Here is a 22,984-nt window from a genome sequence, read left to right as displayed (position 1 = left end):
CACAGCACAGAAAGCCCACACCATCCAAAAGACATAAATGTTTATGGAAACTCAAAGAGATGAAGATCCTGTCTAGTTCACTATGTGCTTAGTTCGTAATACACACAAAACGCAACCAGACGTACAAAGGAAACGAGAATTCCTTTGCAGGAACTATGTTGCAGTGCCCTGAGATGAGAACAGCCATAACCCACCAGAGCCAGTCATAATTTTACCTGGGCTATCTGCTCTTTTTTTTTTATTATTTCAAATGTCCTTTTTGTTTGTTTTGTTGCGAACATAATAAATTCACTTCTGACACTACTTCAGAGTGAAAGCATTAACTTATGGCAGCCAACTATGCATGTAAGCATGGAATTATCTTATGTAAGCATCAATTAATAATTTTATCTCCGGTATTATAAGGAAATATTTTATAATAATTTCCATGTACTAAACATTTAGTCAGCATGTTTTACTAATAGAAAAGCACAAACACACACACACACACACACAGAGCAAAGACAGGGTTGCTGCCTCAAGGACTACCAGACCTGCACTGCCTCTGAGATACCCAGAACTGATTTAGCCTTCCAGGAAGTCAGACACTAGACACAGCAATAAATTTATAAGAACAGCTCTGATTTACTCTAAGAGGCATGCATATATTGCCAGAGGAGTAGTTAACTTAGTCAAGATATAATGGAATTACATATACGAAGCCCTTGGAGGCCTCGCTTGATGCTCTCATTTTCTATTTTGGTTACCTTCTTTTCATATCAGTATTTTTTTCCTCCTGGTATGCCAAAGCATGCTGATAATACAGTGATTTGTTATAATACAGTGATAGTTCTTCAATAAAGCAATTTTAAATGCAAATTACAGACTTCGAAGTCACTTTGATTGCATCACCTGGAAACAGTTTGTAGGTAGCAAATTTAAATAAAACTTTGAAAACATCAATATATAAAATTCAACTACATAAAGTGTGAATTAGCTTTAAATAGCTGATTTTACAAACTTTAGAATTTATCTGTAACTAATTCTAAGATACAGGAATAGCATACGTTTAAGTAAATCTAAGATGGTATTTAAAAAAACCAACTTGTGAGCAATCATATTTAAACTTTTTTAAGTATGTAATTTCCTGTGAGTTCAAGTATCAACTCTCAGCTTGATTTGGCAAGCTGCCATGTGTGAGAACAGCAATGCTGATTTGCTATTCTCTAAAATTCATCATTTGAAATGAAGGTATTTAATGACTATATATTCATTAATCATACCATAAAGAGATGTTCTGATCAGATAACTGGATACAAAAAAAGGATTATGTGATACGCTACTGAAGAACTAAAAATTCTCCAGCTTGCTTAAGGTCAACCATAATAGGAAAATACAGGTCCTAGTTTTACAAGCTTGATTCCTTTATTCAAGTGAGTTTTTCAGAATAAAAGTGAACTAAATAATAAAGGTGACTGCTTAGCTTTGGAACTTGATAACTGGACCAAGATTCCTGCAAACTATTGCAGGGTCTATCTACTGCACTCTCATATATTGCAGCATATTGGAAACCTCAACATTGCTGTCGCAAAGCAGCCTGAAATCTTGTACTTCACCCATTCTGCTTTCTACATTTTCACACTTCCCAACTCCCATACATAATTCATCTTCCTTACCTTCATAATGTTTACTAAGTCTGTTTGATAATAGCGATCTTGGTGTGCATTAGCAGCTGCTAAAGTGAGAAGATAGTCATTCCTTGCATGGATAGCCTTGGAATTACACTCGGATCGTCGTGCTTTTAACTACAACAAGAAATGAAAGTTTGGAGATAGGTACTCATGAGAAATTAAACAACAAAACCATGTCTTAATAGTAAATCAGCATGCATATGTATGCTAATATACATATATATTACATATATTGCTAATACATATGCAATAGTCAAAACTTTAAGGGATTAATAGCTTAAGAGTAAAGCTTAAGGTAAATAAATAATTAAATAAATAAATAAAAATAGCTTAAGGTAAAGAGATTTCTAATGTATTTTTCTCTCATGCAGTGGTAATTTCTCATGTGGTCTTCAAAGAACAGTTATAACTCCCATTAGAAAAAAATTCCTTGCAAACTTGGTCATATGTGATTCTGCACTCTGACTGCTCAAAGAGTGTTCTTCGCACTTGTTTGTATCACTTGTTCTGACAATATAATTTTGAAATGTCAGTCATCTCTAAATTCCAGACAACTCTGGTCATATGCCACATGAAATTAGCACCAAAATGTAAGTTCTTCTTACACTCACCTTTACACTTGCCTTCTGCAAGCTTATTCTTGACTGAAAAAGACTAAGTTTGGACCTAAAACAGAAATTAACAGAATACATTACTGTCTTATACCATTTCTACAAAAGTACAGGATAAACAGGCCACTGCACTTCACTTCTGCAAGATTTTAATTGAAATATTTTTTTTATGCATTCATTTTTATTTGTATAACATTAAGTAAAGTTTAACAATTAAGGAAAATATTACTAAATATGCTGAGCTACATCAATGGTATCTTCATTGCATGTTCTGAAATCTTTTACACAGCCTACCCTGATTTTGGAACAAAATTTAAATACATCATGAAAGGGAAACTGGGCGGCGGCTGCAACTTGGGTTATTTTAGCGTTTGATGGATTTTGAGTTAGCCCTCTAGACACAAAGTGCTAAAAATCTGAACTGCTGGTCATCTGAAGGAATATTAATTCAAAATCATTAGTAATTATATTCTAGGAAGCTGGAGGAGTACCCAAGTGCACACATGTATTTTTAAAAGCAGAACTATTCTGATTTTCACAACTGGATTAATGAAAGAGAAATTTGAGAAGGACTTTATTAGCTATTTGAAAGACAGTGGCGTAAAAAGTAAATAAGAAAAAAAATCAAGTAAATAGCTATTTTAATCTGAACAATACTGCAGTATGAATCTATCCCCAAATTCCCAACCTCAAGTTTTTGCTTACTTTGTTGGTTTGTTTCTTGGGGCTTTTTTACCTATAATACCTGATGAAAGTAATCTTATTAAAAGTTTGTATTTTCATCGAGCCCTCATAAAGTGAAAGACAGAAAAAACCTCTAATGAAACTGTAATTTCTTTTCATTCCCTGAGAACAATTCTGAGTGATTTCTAAAAATAAATCTAAAAAAATAAATAATTTTGCAAACAAGGGTGAGGCAAACTCCCATAAGTCAGGCCAAACTCCAAACTGAAAACATGTGAGTTGCTTTCCTGAAAGGAAGGAAATCAACCTCTTTAGGATGTCAAGGAGCATAAAACCCTAAAGTTTCAAATATTTATCTTGAAAAATGGAAAACAGCATCACATCCCCTCTCCCCCTTGAAATGGACTGATACCAAATATGACAGCTGTGGAGAGAAAATGAGGCAAGCAGCCTTTAATACCAAAAAGAGTGCCAGCTCACACACTGTCCTTGGAAAATGTCAAATTAGAGCAGTTAGTTTAACTTCCTTCCTAAAGAACCCAGCCTAAAAAAAGTTACACTTTACTATCAGGGTAGCACCGTGCTTGAAATGGTTACAAAAATGTATATAAGCAAAAATGAAAAAAAAAAAAAAAAAAAAAAGGCATAAGTTCATTGAAAGCAATTATCTCCCTTCTAAAATAATATCAAGTGTAAAACTAATACAAGTACAAATCTACTTTATACACATGCAATTATTTATACATATGCTATTACAAAAACATACTTGGCCTCAATATCAGCTTTCTCCCGCACTGCTTGAGCCATCTGTTCAGTCTCAAAATATTTCTTTTTGCCTTTGGCTAAATCTTTTACTGTCTCCTGTAATTCAGCTTGGATCCTTGTCAACTGGTCCACGCACTGATAAAAGGCATTCAAGAAGCAAAACATTAGTGTTTTTTTGCACCCAAATAACACCATCATCATCATTTTACTACTCTTTATTATATTTTATATGGAACAACACGGTCTCCAAGTCATTCATGGTCAATTATTCATGCCTTTCTTTTAAAGCTGATCAGAACATAAAACCGCATTTTTCTTTCTTTCTTTCTTTCTGCTGCTGTTTAACTATTCAAATTCAATGATAACTTGCAAATTAAACCTACAAGTTCTGAAAGCTTTGGATGAGGTAATTATTTGAAATAATTGGAATACAACTGGGAAAAATCCAAAGGCAATTTACTGGAGGTGATACAAAAAATGATTAATCTTTCCTTGTCTGAAATTTAAAACGTAAGACAAAGGCTACCATGCAAAACACAACAGCGACAAGAACAATGTGATAAACATTATTTTAAGAGCTCGTTTTTCTTCAACTATTTTGAGAGCTTTCCAACAAATAAGAAATGCAACAAATCAGATTATCAGTGTTGTTCACAAAGAAAACCTAGAGGCCTAAAACGCGTAGCAAGCTAGCCAAGGAGTGAAAATAATTCCATTCATTTTCCATACAACCCAACAAGCGTTACAACATTTTAATGTCAAAAAATTATATTCAAAGGAATAGCAGCAAAATTACTGTACTGGTTTTGGCTGGGAGAGTGTCAACTTTCTGTGTAGTATGGTGCTATATTTTGGTTTTGTGACCAAAACTGTGTAAACAACACAGGCTCGTGTTAGGGGTCTCTGAGCAGCGCTTAAACAGCAGCAAGGTCTTTGCTTCTCACGCGCACACACACACACACCCCAGCGAGCAGGCTGGGGGTGCACAAGGAGCGGGGAGGGGACCCAGCTGCAACAGCTGACCCCCACTGACCAAAGGGATATTCCATACCCTACAACGTCATGCTCAGCAGTAAGAGCTGGGAAGAGGAGGAAGGGGGGATGTTTGGAGTGATGGTGTTTGTCTTCCCAAGTCGCTGCCATGCGTCATGGAGCCCTGCTGCCCTGGGGATGGCTGAGCGCCTGCCTGCCCATGGGAAGCGGTGAATGAATTCCTTGTTTTGCTTTGCTTATTAAACTGTCTTTATCTCAACTCATGAGTTTTTACACTTTTACCCTTCTGATTCTCTCCAGGGGAGTAAGCAAGCAGCTGCATGGGGCTGAGCTGCTGACAGTGAACCCACAACAATTACCAAAATGTTCAGCAATTCTCCAAACATCCTATCAGCTTCAAAAAAAATAACTTTCTGGGAAAGGATCTATGTTAAGTAGAAAGGATCTACCTAACAAAACAAACGTGAATTATCAATGTCTAGAATTATACTAATTTTGAAGAGATTTGCAAAGGTTTTCTTTTACCCGAAGTAGCTTAAGTATATGGAAGAGTGATAGTTCAATGCATTTATATTTAATTATTATAGACACTACAGGCTAGATGTGGTCAATGAAGGCTCCAGGCAATACTCAGGAGGCAGAGCCCCAAGCCAGCTTAAGGAAACCAACTGGCTATTCAGTTTGCATTTCTCTCCTTCAAAGACCAGGCCCAAGCTCCCACCCCTTTTCACATGCCCGACTTCACAGAATCACAGAATCACAGCACGGTTTGGGCTGGAAGGGACCTTCAAGACCACCCAGTCCCACCCCTGCCACGGTCAGGGACATCCCCCACCAGCCCAGGCTGCTCCCAGCCCCGTCCAGCCTGGCCTTGAGCCCTGCCAGGGATGGGGCACCCACAGCTGCTCTGGGCAGCCTGGGCCAGCGCCTCGCCGCCCTCACGGGGAAGGGTTTCTTCCCAATATCTAATCTAAATCCCCCCTTTCAGTTTAAAGCCATTCCCCCCTGTCCCATCACTACAGGCCCTTGTAAAAAGTCTCTCTACAGCTCCTCTCATTTAAGGTGCCCCATGTTGTCCACTTGCTGAACTGAATTATTAATGCATGTAACTTACTTTACAAGCACTGCAAGATTAATAAGGTGATGCTACCCAACAACCTAACATTAATTTCACAGAATTCAACAATAGTTAAAATAACATCCAGCCACCTGTAAAAAAAACCCTCTTTGTTTCAGTCAATAGAAATTGCTCGTCTTCCCACCACACAATTCTGCTCTCACTAAAAATGTCAAATTCCTTACTGGTTATAAAGTACATAAAAGTTCATGTAACTTCACACTAAATCCAGTAATTGATGTGTGCAGACCAATAAAGCAATGGGCTCTATAAGGTAAGCTTTGTGGTGGGTGGTTTGGGGAGTGGTGGAAGGCAGGACTGGGTTTTTTTGAAGACCTCTGAGTGTATGATTGACGAATGAAAGGCAGAAAAATCCGTATATATTGGACAGCTGACAGAAACCTAAAATAATTTCAAAAGGACTGGGTTTTTTTGCTACAGCAATCAGTATTTTGATCCCTGAAGTATCCTGCCGGCATCAAAAAATTAAAATATCAAATAACCCCAGTTATTAACATGATCTTTTGAAAAGCATAAAATAATCTTGCTTTTTGCATCTCTGGAGAATAAAAAATTGTCAGGAGACTGGATGCCATTTAGGGGGTTTGGGTTGGGTAGACATCGGTTTCAGAGAGCTGACAGAGGTGGCTGCTGGTTGCATTGCCTCCGTGCAGACTGTTTTTATTCTATTAGCCTTCCAGTCTTCTGATACAGATCCATGCAAATGTCGGCACGGCGGCCACACCAACATTCCTGAAGATACCCGATGAACGTACACTGCAGTTCCCTGCCTTACCTTCCAAGGCCAAAATATGAAACCGCACATCGCTTATGAGATAAGCTTACAAAATCTCTGGGGAAAGATAACGGCAGGGGGTGGGCTGCTGCCCTCAAAACAGCCTTCTCATCTGCGTCCAAGAGCTGCTGAGGGAGAGCCGGGGATCGGTTCTCTGAAGAGCTCAGGCATGGTCTACAGGAGAGACCATTTATTACCCCTGCTCCAGAGATCTTGTGATTTAGCAATTTTTTCAGCGAATTATGATGGGGTTTTCTGGAATTTTTCCAGTTTAGTATTAAAATGAGTCATAAAAATGAAGTTTTTATATGCTATCAAGTCAAGGAAGTAAAGGTTTACAGAAACATCTGGAAAATAAAGATGGCTTCTCATCAAGAGCAACTCAATACCTACTGCAATCTTGGGAGAGGACACTGCTTTTAACAGAAGCTCAGTTTTAGATGGCCATTCCAGTGTAATGTTACAAGTATTTTACTAACTCTGAATTTCAATTTTGGTAAGCTTGTGTCTGGATGGAGGTTAACGTAACTGATTATTTACCTGTTTGGAAATCCAAAGGAAAGGGTGAGAGATTGCACTGTATAAAACAACAAATTTCTCGTGGAGGAAAATTAGTACCACCAAGTGGATGGTTATTTCACATTGTAGAGAAAGTATATTGCTGTTAGAATACTTTGAACCTGAAGTACTGCCCCGATAGTTGTCATAACTTGTTCCGCTAGTTCAAAAATGCAGAAAAAAAGGAACCTCTATCATTTACATAAATTTAAGGAAGTGGTCCCTACTTCTGCTCCTGACTCATAAACACTGAACTATCAGCACTTGCAGAAGAATAAAAATGCGGATTATTTACCCAGTTATGATACTATAAAATTGTTACAGTGTTGTTTGGAAAGCTTCACAGGAAAATAAAATTCCAGAGGACAATAAAATAACATTAATAAAGTTCATTTTTCCTCCATAAAAACAGATATTGCACGTGCTTCTAAGAGCTGTACAATAATTTGCTCAGAAACTGAGAGCTCATGTTATGCTATACATCTATTTAAAAGTTTGTAGCCAAATATTTTACAAAATGCTTCTCTAGAACCTCTAACTAGGTGAGTTACAGTTAGTTGTCACCACTCTTTAGCAAACAAAACTGAAATGGTGTGTTGTGTGGGGGTGGGGTTTTTGTCTTTTACCTTGAATGGATCATTCAGCCAACCTCAAATTAAACCCAGAGATGACATTAATAAATGCCCAATAATAATTTACGGTAAGAATATTTACAACTACCAACTAACGTCTGAGGAAGTCTGTTCCACCACCGTTTCTGTTTCCCCCCTTATGTCACGTTTCCCCCAAGCCAGACAGTGAGCATTTCAAAAGATCATTCTTGAATACTTCCAAACATGTATGTTTGGTGCAGTAGCGACTTTGTGTAAACTACACTCACTTATTAAAACAGGAGGCTTTCTCCTCACTCCAGTGAAATCCACAGAACACAAACGCAAAATAATTAAAATATGAAGAGTACTTCGCTTTATATAAATACACATCACTGTAGTTGTAAAACATGTCTTACTGCCTTATGGAAACAGATGGAACACTGCCTTTTATTTGAAACACATTCTGTATTAAGCGGGTGCGGTAGAGACCTCTTAAATGACTTTTAAATTCAACAACCAATTAAATGCATGTCAAGTTTACTTTTTCCCTTGAACCATGCCATTTTCTTTGCACGGATTAACAGAGTAATTACAGCAGCTTTTGGAACACTTACTTGCAATACCTTTACAGGAGGGTGGCTGGATAACCTGTATTCTACATCTTGAAGACTTCACAAGTCATTCCTTCAGGTTTAATTAAGATAGGCCTTTTCTTAAAATTCAGAGCCTATTCTCACAGAACCCGCTCGCAATTGTCACTGCAGAACCCATCCAATGTCATTGCCACAGCACGATGTTAGATTTGCAGAGATAGTTTTGACCTACTGTGTATTGTATTCTAAAAGAATCATTTCCAAGCAATTTTCATTTCAGATAATGTAATTCTGAACTCTGATCCCTCTTCAACAAGCTGGCTATATTACTTCTATAACAACATCCATAGGAAAAGACTGAAAAGCATTTACATATTTTAGAAGTACCATACTAAAAGATTCATAATCACCACTTTTTACAAATAAAAATGACAAAAAGTTTAAAGAACTTGTTAAAGTGCGAATACCTTCTTCAACTGCTGTTCCTTAAAGCACCGTACAGTCCTGGCTGGCTCAGAAATTAAGTTTTTATAGTTCTCACAGATATTGAGTCGGGATTGGGCCACTTGCATCGTGCCTTCTAAAAGTGACTTCCAAACTGAGTACATGCTCCTAAAATAATGAAACACAGAAACATTGGGGGAAAGAAGAAAGGGAGGCCAGGCATTACACTGACAATACAGTTTGTTTACATAACAGTAGCGTACATTCTTCCAGGGACTGCTTTTAAGAGTAATGCTACAGCGCAATTCTTCATGCTGATCTAGCAAATATCTGTACTTTAAACAAAAATTTTCACCAAAGTTTTACCAAAAAAACAGTATTACCAAACATTTTCCTTCTTGTCCCTGTTTTGTGATTTTTGGCTGAACATTTTTGGTTGAAGCTCCAGTGGAAGAGACCCTACAGAACGCAGCAGCCAGAGCCAGATCAGATGATGGCAATTTTTTTTAAGATCATGAATTTGAGGCATCTTGCAATCAGGCAGGTAGTTACAGACTGCTCATCAATTTTACCTTGGCTACCTGTAGATCCTTCATCATCTGTAATGTGCCAAAGATAACCATAGCTGTGTAGTGAGCTTTGCAGGACTCCAGTAATTCACCACAAAAGCTCCCAAGTGCCCAAGTTGGAAGGAGAAGGTTGAGCAGGGAGAGTGGGGAAAGGTGACAAGATCTCCCTGCAGCTGGCAGAAAGGAAAGGTCGCTGGAGCTTGCAGAGCCCAAGGACTTGGTCATAGGGAGTGAGGGGGCGGCAGGTATTTGGAGAAGATTTCTGGGCACTGTGGGTGTATCTGATGGCATGAAAGGCTTGCTGAGTGGGGAGCAAACTGCAGCTAGCAGGGGCCTAGGGTGTGTTATGGGAGCATTTTATATACACTTAAGACTGATAATTAGGTTTCTTTCTTCTTAGACACACAGGTGGTGTGAAGGTACTGGAAGTCTAAAACACAAATCTATCAACGATTTCTTTCTGTGTGAAATAAAACGTGTCAGAGTACAAAGAACACATTAAAATACAGTATCTTAAAACTTTCTCAAAATATTTAGGAGGTAGTACTCAAAGGTAGGAGGCTTTCAGTAACTGAGTCTTTTCTGTTTTCATGTTATGATCCACCTTTTATGTTAATGAAACTAAGTTTTGTAAACAACTGTTTCTTGCTTTGCCTCCTCCTTGCTGTCAGATGTGCTCTTCATGAAGAATGGCATTCTAACAAGAAATCTGTTGCTGTATTTTCCCATGCAGAAATCCACATGCTTACAACTCTAACTGAAAGCTATTTATCAAGATATATTCAGATACAAACACTAATAACCAAACATGCTGCACAACCACAGTTGTCCTGTCATGCCATTTTGTTTTTCCAATCTTCCTAAATTATTCAAGGAACAAGTATCTATTTAAGACTATTCTGAGAATTTCAGTGGAAAACAAAGCTTCATTTTTAACTGGCAATGATCTACAACAAATTAAAAAATAACTTTTAACTACAGAAGAGCAGTGTTTCATTAAGTAAAATAATTATACAAATTGAAATTATAAAGACAGCCATTTCAAGATATCCAACTGTTAAATTACCTATAATCACTTCGTTCATCAGCTTTTATTCCAAGCCAGTCTTTCTTTAAGTATTGGCTAGCCAGCTTCTGAATGCTCTGTTAAAAGAAGGGGAAAAAAAGTTAAAAATAAGAAGTAACTAAATCAACATTTTTTGTTCTCATAGCAGACAAATGATAACCTGACATATAAAGAAAGAATCGATTGATAGTATTAGCAAACTACTATCATGCAAGACTTATTTTCACCCCTTTTAATATTTTTTTTGCTTTAGTTTCTGTTGAGAACAATGAATGAATGTAATGTTTATATTTTAAATCAGAGGGACTCTAGCTGAGATCTATACATGCACACCTCAACTCTAAAAATATTTCTGCGTTGTAACCTACCTCCAGTGAAACTATAATACAGAAGATGTTTGAGCAGCATGTGGCATAGTCAGAGGCAGGAATTTTGCCAGTAAAATGCCTCAGTTTGTCACAGATATAAGAATAAAATTTTTTATTTAAGTGAATGAGGACATGGGGTTCTGAGAAGCAATGAAATATCTGGTCGTTTACGTGCCCAGACTGAAATGCTCAACTTTTATCACTCACGGTTGCACCGTTATCAGCAAACTAAAGAAGCTCTACTGCTCATAGGATCAGGCCTTTACGCAGAGGATTACAACAGACTAGAGATCAAAAAATGCAGTTCATTTTTAATTATTAATGTTAATGATACTCTTTAGTCTCTGCATTTCACTTTGCACGGTCTCAGAAAATCAGTAACAACGTTTTCATATTGAAGCTCAGAGAGCAGCAAGATTTAATTTGTGAAAAATGCAAGGGAGGGTGTGTCACTGTCGCAGTGATCCCTCCTTTCGCTTGTAATCTCATTTAACAGTATCCATCACTTACGAATTGAGTACCATCAAATGCAAGAGGATGTATATTACCCAACCTGCAGAGCCGGATAACGGGTTTATGAACACTGAGCAGTGTTGTTCCTTCTTCAAAAGAACCATCACCAGAGAAGCACTCTCCAGCTTTCCTATAAAAGTCTACTTAGCAAAGAAGTGGGAGACCTGGGTTGAAATTCCCTTTCCAGCTAAGGAAAATCAACCACACAGATGATTTCCAGAAGAGTGCATCCTGAGAAAACACCTGGGGTGGGACATGTTTGCATCTAACCCACTCAATGAGAGGCAAGGCACAGCATCATTTTTTTACATTTGCCATACTATATCCAGGATGCTACCACCTGCTAGGATAGCCTTTAAGTTCTCTAAGAGAAAAACATTGAAAGTATCTCAAAAAGCACAACCAGATTTCATTCTTGTCTTACCAGCCCATTGGATACTAAAAATTTATTATTGAGTTTACAATCTGATTGACATTTTCACATAGAAAAATGTTAATTGTTGCTAATATATCATTGGCAGAAAATTTTTGTTCTCTCCTATTAAATAATCTATTTCACCATGCCAACCATGAACCAAACCAGTTTTTGCTGTTAATGATGCTTACAGCCGGGTAATGCTAATAGCCCTTGTGAAGCCAGTTGTTGAAAGCTGTTATTTCCCATTCCGAGCTTCCATGTCTTCTCAGGTTACTTCCCTGACTTCCATGGCACTTTTTGCTCAGTTAAGGATCATTTTCAAATTCCACAATGATATTTCATCACGGAACATACAATACATGAACATATCTGTCTAAATACACAGTCAACCAGTCTGTTCATAGGTAAAGTTATGCCTGTAACTATAAATTCTCGCATTTTCATTGCCGTTTCTTCCATTTAAAAAAAAAGATGCACAGATTGCATTGGATAGCTGTTTAAAAAGCCAGATAAAAGGCAAAGTAACATTTCCTTTACCTCTGGGAGAGCAATTCATGGTAAGATTTGGAGCTTCAGTAGGTACCCGTACCTGGTGCTATTTTCATGTTACCATCCCTTTTGTATCAGACTCCACCCATGAGATCTGCCCCAAGATGCTGAACAAACATTCCCAAACACAAAACTAACCACAAAAAACCCTCACTGGCAGTTGAGGACAAGCTATGCAAAAATTAAAGATGCAAAAAAGACACAACAGGGATAAATAAAATCATTCTTGCCACAGAAACCCTCAGTAATACTGATGTCAGCAAATCAATGATAAAAGTAGCACGATTAATCATTTATTTCCAAACTAAACAAGCTCACCACCAAAATCAATGAATTGTCGAAGACAGGGCTCCAGCTGCATAGTGAAGATGCCTAATCATTTAGTATTTTGTTCATGAAGATTTGGCATTTCATACAAAACGAGCCACATGTATGGTTTTTCATTAGACCAGTCTAGTAGGTTTGCTTTCCTAAACTTTATGTTGAATGTAATCTTTTTGTGTGAGATCCTCCTTGTTCTGTTCTCCATAACACTTCTTGTTTTGCCATACCAAAACAAAGAATGCCACTGTTGGGCTCAAGCGGGGAAGTCAACCAGCTGTTTAACCTTTGGCATCGCTTGAATTTACCCGCAGCCCAGAAGTGTGCTCGTTCCTTCCTCAAAGGTGCACATCGATCAATGTAACAAGTTTGAGATAATATTTAAAGGCAATAATAAATTGGTAGAGTGGCAAGAACAGAAGTCCCTGCAGAATGCTTTCCCCATTTCAGTACTGTTTGATGACAACATTTCCTTAATTATTTAAACGTCATTTTAGAGAATGGGACAGCACTTCACTGAGTAAAGAGGCTATCAAAAATGACGATGTAAATCCCCACCCAAAGTTGAGCAAAATTCATAAAACCTCTCCTTCCTCACTTTTGTTGGGCTAAGGACAGTTGGAGTATCATGACTTAAAATCGTGTTCGGTAGAAGCAATATTGTGAGGTCAGTGTATCTGCATCCCCAGCCACCACGTGGCTCACGAGCCCTGTGTCCCGCTGTGCTGGGCACCTCCATGTACAGTGCAAAGGCATGGACCTGCCTTCAAAACCTTTGATATCCGAAGAAACACTAAAACAATTTTTAGTATAAATATGTAAAACCATAGTTCATCAAAACTACAAAACCAGTCTGCTCTCCAGTGGCTGCCAAACAAGGTTTCCTGATTTAATTTTTCAGATTCATTCTAAGGTGTGTATCACTGAATTTGAAAAAAATGTTCAGTTAATTATTTTTGAATGGCAATAACAATCAATTGATTTTAAAGTACACTATTTTTTATCAATAAGTATTGACACAAAAGGTCAAAAATGTCTGAACTCCCCTGCAAGCATTGTGCAACCTCTGCTCACCCTTTGGTTGAAAGAAACATACGTGGCGACTCCGCTTATGTGAGTTATTAACACATTAAACAGGATTTAGAGAGAGTAAATATAAACCAGTGTAAATCGAGAGGCTGTCACATAAACCCAACTTTAATTCATCTGAAGACGATACCTATCATTCTTCCATGTCTTGGTTTTCCTTCCTCCTCTCCATCAAAACGCATGTTGCATCACTATGCTATGAAAACATTAATATTTCACATTCGTGGGTACTTCAACTGTTTGCAGATCTGCCTAACAGATGGATGGATGGGACATAAAATTGTGTCAATCAGTCATCCAAGGAATCAACACCTAGAAATGAAATTCTGCTGAATGGAAAGACCATCAAAAAATCAGCCCAGTTTCACGTATGCTCAAATTCCTCTTTCCCAGTGCTGCAGCTCCTATTTGATGTTTACAAATCTATTTACTGGTATTTTCTAATAAGGCCAGTTGTGACAGATACTGGAGGAAGAAGAAAGACTATTAATATTAGCTATAATACTAACAGAAAGTAATTACCGACAGAAAAGGAAAGAGATGTCCCAAGTTAAAAAAATAATTGATAGGAAATTATGCAGCTTGTAAAAAGTCACAGCAGCCATCCTTTTCAAAGCAGCCCTAAGATCTTTATCTGTAATATTTGAGAGGTGCTGATGACAGCCAGGAGCCCTAAAACCTGTTACTGATTGCAGAAAGCATGGCAGACACTGATGCAATGCCGACTTTTGGAAAGTACCTATCAACCAGACAAATTTAGTGCTCTTTTTCATTTAGGTGGTTTCAGAATCTTGCATCACTTCAATCACTTCTCTTTATCAGAGCAGAATCCATCAGCCAACCTCTTATAAATTTCATTTCTACAAATAAATCTACACTTTGCTATTATGTTGCATTAAAAAGGAACCTTGAATTGAGATGGCGAGAGGAATACTGTCCTCTGAGTAATCTCCAATAATCAGCGATCCAAGGAACACCAACATAGTCTGTAAGCAAGTGGCCCAAATAATCCCCCCCAGAGTGGGAAAAAGGAACTGGATGGTAGAAAAAGCCCAGCCAGAAGGTGAGGCCTTAGGCAACATGCAAAATCCGTGCCTGGCAGAGGAGAAGGGCATATGGACAGCAGCTGCTGTAACAAGTCTGTGATTGAAAAGCTTCCTCCGGCCATGCTGTCTGCAGTGATGGAGGGACCCTGAAACCGTCAGCAACAGAGAAGAAGCAAAGGAGAATCAAAGCAGGAGAAAAGGGGAGAGTTCCTACCTGAAGCCAACTCCAAGCTGGGAAGATGATGTCCTCTATGTTTAATATTCATTAGCTACTACATGATGTTAAAACACTTTTTTTCTAGTCTGAAGGGCAACTTTTTAGGCACCGATCACTGCCAAGTGACAAAAAATAATACTTTTTGTTTTTCCCCACGCATGCATGCAAGGCAATTTGCTTGACTGACCCTGGAAATCACTGCCCATGTAGTACGTGCCACAGCAGCAGCGTTCTGACGTTATTTTGTTTACTACGTAGCATTACTTTGTTTGTTAAGTACTCTTCTGGCAGACAAACAGTCCACAAGGGAGGAGTTTTTAGCATCTCTCTCTTCACTTCTTCTCTGGGAGGAGCGAGGCTACTGCCAGCTGTACTGACTTCACGGAGGTTTGAAAGCCAGTTGTGCTATTCAACACCTGCAAATTAAGGCTCTCCAGTAGCAGCAAGAAAAAATAATAGTTTTATTATGCATAAATTCTTATTACCAAACCCATCCGTTGTTCATGCACAAGAGAGTTGGGCTTTGCGTTATTTTTAAATGAAAAAAAAATAATCTGTGATCTTGGACCGTTATTATGAGTTGCATGTAAGATGGAAAATTCCATTTTATTTCAGTACTGCTCGTTCTTCACAAATAAAACTGACAGGTACATCAAGATTTTTTTTGCCATTGTAAAATGTTTGCTTTTTTGCAGTGTTTTGCATTTTGACTGCTATCAGCTATTTTTAAAATCACATTTTTAGTTGTAGGAGAGTAATCTGGCTGAGAATGAAGAGAAACTGCTGTATACAGAGAATCCTCCAAAAAGAGATGGGAAAAACTCCACACAACTGAGGTATGTGAAATTTCTACATTTTGAAGAACGCTTCTACTATAAAAATGAAAAAAAATGTAGATGCATCCAAAAAAGGCATTTCAGATAGTCATGCTTTCCCCATGCTCTCAGATTCTTTTCTGAACTCAGGAAGATTTTACATTACTTCAGCAAGCTCAACGAGTCTGACTCACGAAACATGTTGCAAGATACTCAGTGCCAAAAATTTAGTAGACAGCTTTATCGATCATACAGATGTTTTTTTCACAAGCTTGAAGAGTAACTTGAAACATATTTTACGCTGTTGCCAAAATCTTCAAAACATTTGGACAGGGAGAAGGGAACGTGTGGGAGCAGAAAATGCAGTCTGAGTGGTGAGGACTCTGGCTCCTGAATATAGAAAAACAGTTTTGTCTCAATATTAAATTCCAAGATAGTTATTAACTGTTCACAGTGATTATTTCAAGTGGTATTTTTATTTACTAGAGCCAGATTCAATAAAACCTTTAATGATTTAATGAGAGTGAACTCCGTTCAGCACGGACTCAATTCAGGGATTCCACGCAGGATATGACTTGGACCAATTTACATTATAAGCTGACGACAAAAACACTGTCAGACACAATTATTTTGCTCGGAGCTTACACAGGGCCTTAGGCAATGAGACCGTGACTAAAGCACTGCTGCAGCACAAATGAAAATGAAAACAAACCACGTAACAGGCAGCACATGAACTTCTGCAGCGCACCCGACACTTTCCAAAAGGAGCAGATCAAAACTATGCCAGGACTGTTTATCTGCATTGCCTTTAATATAGTTAAACAATCAATAAAAGAGGTTTCTGTGTGCCTGCAGCACCAATTGTAGAACTCCCCAGAAACATTAGGAAAGGCTGGCTACCTAGTGTAAAGCTGCATCTCTAATCATGTTGCTGCTTCTTCCTGGAGACGGGCTATTCCTTCCTACCATTAGATTAATCCAGTTCCAGAAAATACGGAGTTTCATTCTTTCACTCTCAATTCATTTTCAAGCTGCTTCATTTCTCACCGACCCCCCTGCCTTTTTTTTATATATATATATTTGAAGTATGACAAGAAAGCAAAGGAAAACAAAGAGGAAAGCTTAAAAAGTCATTTATAGCAGTTAAATGTCACCTAGGGCACTCTCACAATGAGGTTTAGAAAAGGAAATGTCAAATCTCTTACCCTTCATGGGTTTTGTTAATTTGTTAACTTAAAGCTAAACCTGTTACTTCACTGGAAGCATGTTAATTCTTCCCAAAATGTCTTGCTTCTGGAGTTTAGCGATATTTTATTCAATCCTTAAAAGGGATTAAAAAACCCCAATGCCCACTCCCCAAAATTGCTTATTCCACTGGTAGAAGACGTATCTGTGAGATCACACAGAAAGGAAAGGCAAAAGGCTACCTATATAATGGTCCCCCAGGTTCAAGGGGGAATGATCCTACACCAGTGAAGACCATTCAAGAAAGGTCATGCAGTCTTATCCCAACACCTAAATATTTTTACTCTGATGTGCCTAATAACACTTACTGTAATCTGCAGCATGCAATACAGCAGATTTTTTTTTTTAAAAAATATTACAAGCCTGTCTAGTGTTTCAAGACTTCCTTAATGCTTTAAAGTAAACATGTGCCTCTTCATTCAAACCTAAATTTTTCAGTTTTAATTTGTAACTTGCTTATTTTCTTTGCCCTCGATTTTCACTGTTCTCCCCTGGCCTCTCTCCATTTGGTCCAAACCCTTCCTTGAAACGTAGTATCCAACACTTGAAAGACAGCACACTGATTCTGCAAGCAGATTTTAAACTTCAGTACTGTTGGTAAGCTCACCTGCCACCCATCCTCAGTATCAATAAACTGAATGAGCATACATCCTACTCCCCCCACCCAGGCTATTAATGATAATGCTGACTAGTACCAGATTAAGGACAGGTCCTAAGAAAACGCATTAATTTTAACAAAGAATCACTTGATATCTACATGATTTTCCAAATATTCTTCACCACAGTTTTGTCATTTAATCCCAACCACACTTCCCTAGCACACATTTTATACCATTGCATGAAAGAATAACCTCCCGAATGTTAAGATACCCAGCACCTTCTCTATTTACAGACCTGTTACCCTGTAACTATTCTGTCAGAATAAATGTTGGAAGTCTCTTCATCTGCGTACCTCCGTTATTAAGAGTATTCTCACAGAATAGTTCAATGAATTTTAAGTAATAAACCCATATTTTACTAAGCTTCAAACTGTATGCTTTTTCTCTAAGTTCTCCTGTCTTTGGATTCCAAATTTTAGGCACTCAAAAAAATAACTGTCAAGTTCATGATGTGGCACCAGGTTCATACCTGAACTGCAGATCCTACAAACTCTGAGCAAGTCACACACTAGAATGAAACCAGTTACCGCGCCCAAGCTGAGTATTCACCTGTAGAAATTATTTCCACTTTCTAAATTACGTACTTTAAATTGCTAAACTAGAGATATGTTGCCATTCAGAAAATTCCAGTTTATTTTTCAGGCCTTTTGCTAAATTACTCCTAACAAAATGTCTATGTTGATGCAAAATTGTCTTATTGCATGGTCCAGTGAGAATTTCAACATGTTTCATATTCTGAATCCACTGGAGGGCTGCCTGACTGGTACTGAGAGCCAGCTTCAAGTTTAGGGACAGTCTTCTTGCAGACACAGCAGTTTTAGCTCCACAACCTTGCTCTCAACTGGGTTTGAGAGGTGGGCCTGTGTGAACCTCATGAAGTTCAACAAGGCCAAGTGCAAGGTCATGCACATGGGTCAGGGCGATCCTAAGCACAAGAGCAGACTGAGTGGAGAATGGATGGAGAGCAGCCCTGCGGAGAAGGGCTTGGGGGTGCTGCTGGATGAAAAGCTGGACACGACCCGGCAATGTGCGCTCACAACCCAGAAAGCCACCCGTGCCCTGGGCTGCATCCCCAGCAGCGTGGCCGGCAGGGTGAGGGAGGGGGCTCTGCCCCTCTGCTCCCCTCTGCTGAGACCCCCCACAGCGCTGCGTCCAGCTCGGGGGTCCTCAGCATCAGAAGGACACGGACCTGTTGGAGCGGGCCCGTCGGAGGCCACGGAGCTGGTCAGAGGGCTGGAGCCCCTCTGCTGTGGGGACAGGCTGGGAGAGCTGGGGCTGTGCAGCCTGGGGAGGAGAAGGCTCCGGGGAGACCTTAGAGCAGCTCCCAGTGCCTGGAGGGGCCGACAGGAAAGCTGGGGAGGGGCTTTGGGCAAGGGCAGGGAGCGGTGGGACAGGGGGGAATGGCTTGAAGCTGAGAGAGGGGAGATTGAGGTTGGACGTGAGGAAGAAACCCTTCCCCGTGAGGGCGGCGAGGCGCTGGCCCAGGCTGCCCAGAGCAGCTGTGGGTGCCCCATCCCTGGCAGGGCTCAAGGCCAGGCTGGACGGGGCTGGGAGCAGCCTGGGCTGGGGGGAGGGGGCCCTGCCCCTGGCGGGGGGTGGAACAAGATGAACTTGAAGGTTCCTTCCAACCCGAACCCTTCTGTGATTCTATGAACCTATGAGGAGGTACAATATGCCAATCAAACAGACATCCCCCAACTCTCCAAGACAACAAGAGAAGCAGAAGCAGCCTGAGGAAAATTATCCCCCAGACTGTGTTTGAAATGTGGGAAACTGCTAAACAGGGGTTTTTTTTAGTCTTCAAAATATAAGTAGCTTGTGTTTAGACCACATATAACTACTCTTCCCTATGTATGCAGTAACTTTGTGCTTAGATTTATGAAGGACAGCTTCACAGTCCAGAAAGAGTCCTTTTTCATAGCCAGCTTGCTTAAAGTCACTACAAAACTGTTAGAAAACCTCAGGAAAGAGCAGAACCTTAGATTACATTAAAAGAATTCAAAAGATTCCCACTGTATCACTTTTCTGTGTAGCTGAAGGCAGATTAGCAGCTCTGGAAAAGAAATGTATTTGCTCTTGGTTCAAAAGTCTGTGCTTCTGGAGCAAATCCCCACTCCTAACAGGTAAACCAAAGTCATGTAGAGTATTACTGAACAGGGCACCATTGTCTTCCATAGATTCTTATAAAATAGATCTCTTTGCCATTGCCCAGCACACTAGACAATACAATGTTTGGCTGAGTTAATTTTATATTTCTAGGTAAACTTTTAGGAACTTTGGGCCTTGACTAGCACGCTAGGCATTAAGGACAAAGCCTCTGAAATCTATTTAGTATTCTATGAACATTCAGCATGGAGAATGACTGATGCATTTTTATTAGATGAAGATGCTTTCTATCAGCGAGTTTTAGAAAGTAGCAGGTGCCGCACTGCAACAGAAAGGTCTGCAGAACCCTGCATCTGTCAATGGGAGATATTTTACCTTCAGACCCCACAAAGCAGAGGTTAGAAGTGCAAGCACCATCATTTAACTAACCCCTGACAGCGAGGAAGAGCGCAGTTTCTTCCAGCCTCCATCCTTAAACAGCATTTGGGAGGAACGTGCTAAGATGCCAGCAGAGAAGTGCTACCAGCTCTGCTGCTCACAGCCAGCCTTGGCAGACTGCTGCACCTCCTGCAGCCACCCAAAACTGTTTAAACTATTCAAGATCTTCTCCAGGCTCCGGAATAGCTAGGAAGCAACAGGGCACAAGGCACCATTTGTAAAGATTCCCTCACTCTAAGTTTTGATGCGCAGACTATAGAAAACTGGTATTAAGAGAACATAGTCATGGCTGAACACGTGGTTTTCTCCAGTTACAGGTCTGATTGCTAGCATTAATTCAAAGTAAAGTTTCTCAGGACACAACATCTTCACCCATGCAAAACGTAATTCAAACAGCAATGTAAAAGTGATAGAAAGAAGCAGTTGGATCATTCACTCAGAGGAACCACTTTCACGCCTACTAGACCCACGCGTCTCTCCGGCACTCCGTGAAAGAAATGCCACATCCTTCCTCTGTCTCAAATGAGCCACTTGCACAAACCTTATCTGAGCAAGCACTGCCCGTGAAGGAGGAGATGGGAGAGACCTGTATTGCTTCCTCACCATCATTTTCTGCTATTTTAAGGGAGACAAGCCAAAAGCACTTCTTTAATATGTCTTTGAAGGCATTTGATGTGGGATTTGAACTAGCGCTGCTGTCAGGTCGAGGTACGTTTCTTCTCTGCACAGCTTCCTGTTTGAACTGCTGAGAAATAATCACTTGCAACATGTACAAAACTGAGTCTTACAGTCTCCCAAAACACTCATTGCTTCCGTCCCCCCACCCAAGCGGGATCTCCATCTTGGTGGAGAGACAGACAGACAAGCATCAGGACCTGGTGCTGTAGGAAAAAGCAAAGCACCAATTAGGAGAAAAAAAACAAACTAAACCCCTCAAAAAACAAACCAAAAGGCAAAAAGCAACAGCTCCTCAATTTTTTACCTTCCCCATAATTATCTCCACAAGTTCTGTTTTGCTGAGCGAGACCATAACCTGTCACTTCCCTGTCCTGTAATATGTGAGGATTTAGTGTAGTGTTAAATTCAAAATTTCCTGTAATTCAGATCTTGGGTGGCTGATGAAGTATGGCAACAACTTTGTCTTCCACACTATTTTTGGCTGGAGAATAATGTGAACCACTACTCTACAAAACAGAAGGATCAGGACAGGATCTCATAAGCAAAGACTGAACAAAGGATTAAAAATTGACATTAACTAGTTTACTTGCCTGATGAAGAATTTGAAAGAGAAAAACCTTTTTCACCCTTTCAGTGAAACAGCTCTAACAGCATCAGTCTGCACCAGAGCACCACCCCGCATGAGCACCTTCAACATCACGACTGGAACCAGTTTCTGATTCAAAACATTTGTTAAAGTAGCAAAAAGGTTAATGTAACTCCCAAATCTGATAACCCATTCACACAGCTGTCCTGTCCTCAATAACTTAAACCTGTCATGGTCTACACTTGCTGTTTTTTTCTTTATAGAAAGAGAAATGCTTTCTTTACCACTTTTAAAAAAGGAAAAAAAAAAAAGAAAAGATATATTTATAATCTAACCGAACCCTTTTTGGAGGAGACTGGTCAAGCAATGCTGCCAGATGATCCTGACACTTAAGCCTGGTTTTTAAAGGAACCTGAAAATCAAAACTTTGGCTTTCAAAATAGCACTTAATGCTTGATGGCAGAGAAGTGGTTGAAAACAGGATAAGCGCATTCTCACAGTGCCAGTTCAAATGTGGTTTTCTGAAGCAACTTAATGGTGGAGTCAATTCTGCAGCAATTTTCTGGGAGACAAAAGGATGCCCAATTCATGCAGATGTGCAGCAAAAATTAAGCAGAACTGTACAAGAATAAAAACATAGTGACTCCACAGGACATAGCACTGCAAGTAAGCCATAGTAGAATGTAACATTACAGAATGTATATATTTTCTTACATAGTTACATTCAAGTACAGAAAGATATGAAATAAAGTGTAAATTGAAAACACAGGCTGGAAAATATCTGAAAATATGATGATAAAATTACATACTACATCAGTCACCACAAAGAGATTAAAGCTATAACAAAAACAGACTCTTCAAAATTACTGACCTACAGAGACTGTAGGAAAGGGGACTTTAAGAAAACTTGTAAAATACATGTAACATCAAAAGCAGTATGTTAACTAAGGAAGTTCAGTTAAGGAAAATTCCACAGTCCAATTTTACTTCCACTTGCTCACAAAGTTATAAAACACACGTAGCTGAATTTTGACATGGTGAAATATAGAGTTTCAGAAAATAATCATAGACATGGGAAGTTCAAATTACAACTAGCTTTAAAAGCCTGCAAGCGCAGTGTCACAGAAAGATGGAAATATTCTAATAACTTCAGTCACTGAGACTATTAATAAAATGCAGAATTATGACCTAAGCAGCATAAGAACCTTACCAAAATTAAATGTGTTAATCTTCAGTTTATTTAAAGAAAACAGATGTACATGGAAAGAGCATGGAGTTCTCTGGCATTGTCAATAGCGGCAACAGCATCTTAGCCACCGTGCTGGTTTATAAAGCTACACAACTCATCTCTTGAATCTAACAGGTTATTGTATTTTCTCAAAAACTGCAGACAGATAAACCCATACCAGCCCAACAGATTTCAGTTTCCATGCTAAAGTGACTTTTTGCCTGCAGGCAAGCACCGCTCTCTACAGAT

At 39.2% G+C, this 22,984-nt stretch overlaps 1 protein-coding gene across 4 annotated transcripts in view; it reads right to left on the bottom strand.

The window, feature by feature from the left end:
• Positions 1-22,984, bottom strand: part of FCHSD2 (FCH and double SH3 domains 2) — a 163,974-nt gene that overhangs the window by 65,896 nt on the left and 75,094 nt on the right. For all 4 annotated transcript variants that reach the window (XM_040583599.1, XM_040583601.1, XM_040583598.1 and 1 more), the window contains exons 4-8: positions 10,460-10,536; positions 8,848-8,992; positions 3,732-3,865; positions 2,282-2,336; positions 1,656-1,784 (exon numbers count right to left, since the gene is read on the bottom strand). In XM_040583599.1, the coding sequence (XP_040439533.1) occupies positions 1,656-1,784; positions 2,282-2,336; positions 3,732-3,865; positions 8,848-8,992; positions 10,460-10,536 (540 nt within the window). The remainder of the gene's footprint in view (positions 1-1,655; positions 1,785-2,281; positions 2,337-3,731; positions 3,866-8,847; positions 8,993-10,459; positions 10,537-22,984) is intronic.

This window comes from Falco naumanni, chromosome 2 (assembly GCF_017639655.2).
Source record: "Falco naumanni isolate bFalNau1 chromosome 2, bFalNau1.pat, whole genome shotgun sequence".
Lineage (NCBI taxonomy): Eukaryota > Metazoa > Chordata > Aves > Falconiformes > Falconidae > Falco > Falco naumanni.
The sequence above is the reverse complement of the archived record's forward strand: the minus strand, read 5'-3'. Positions and strand labels throughout refer to the sequence as shown.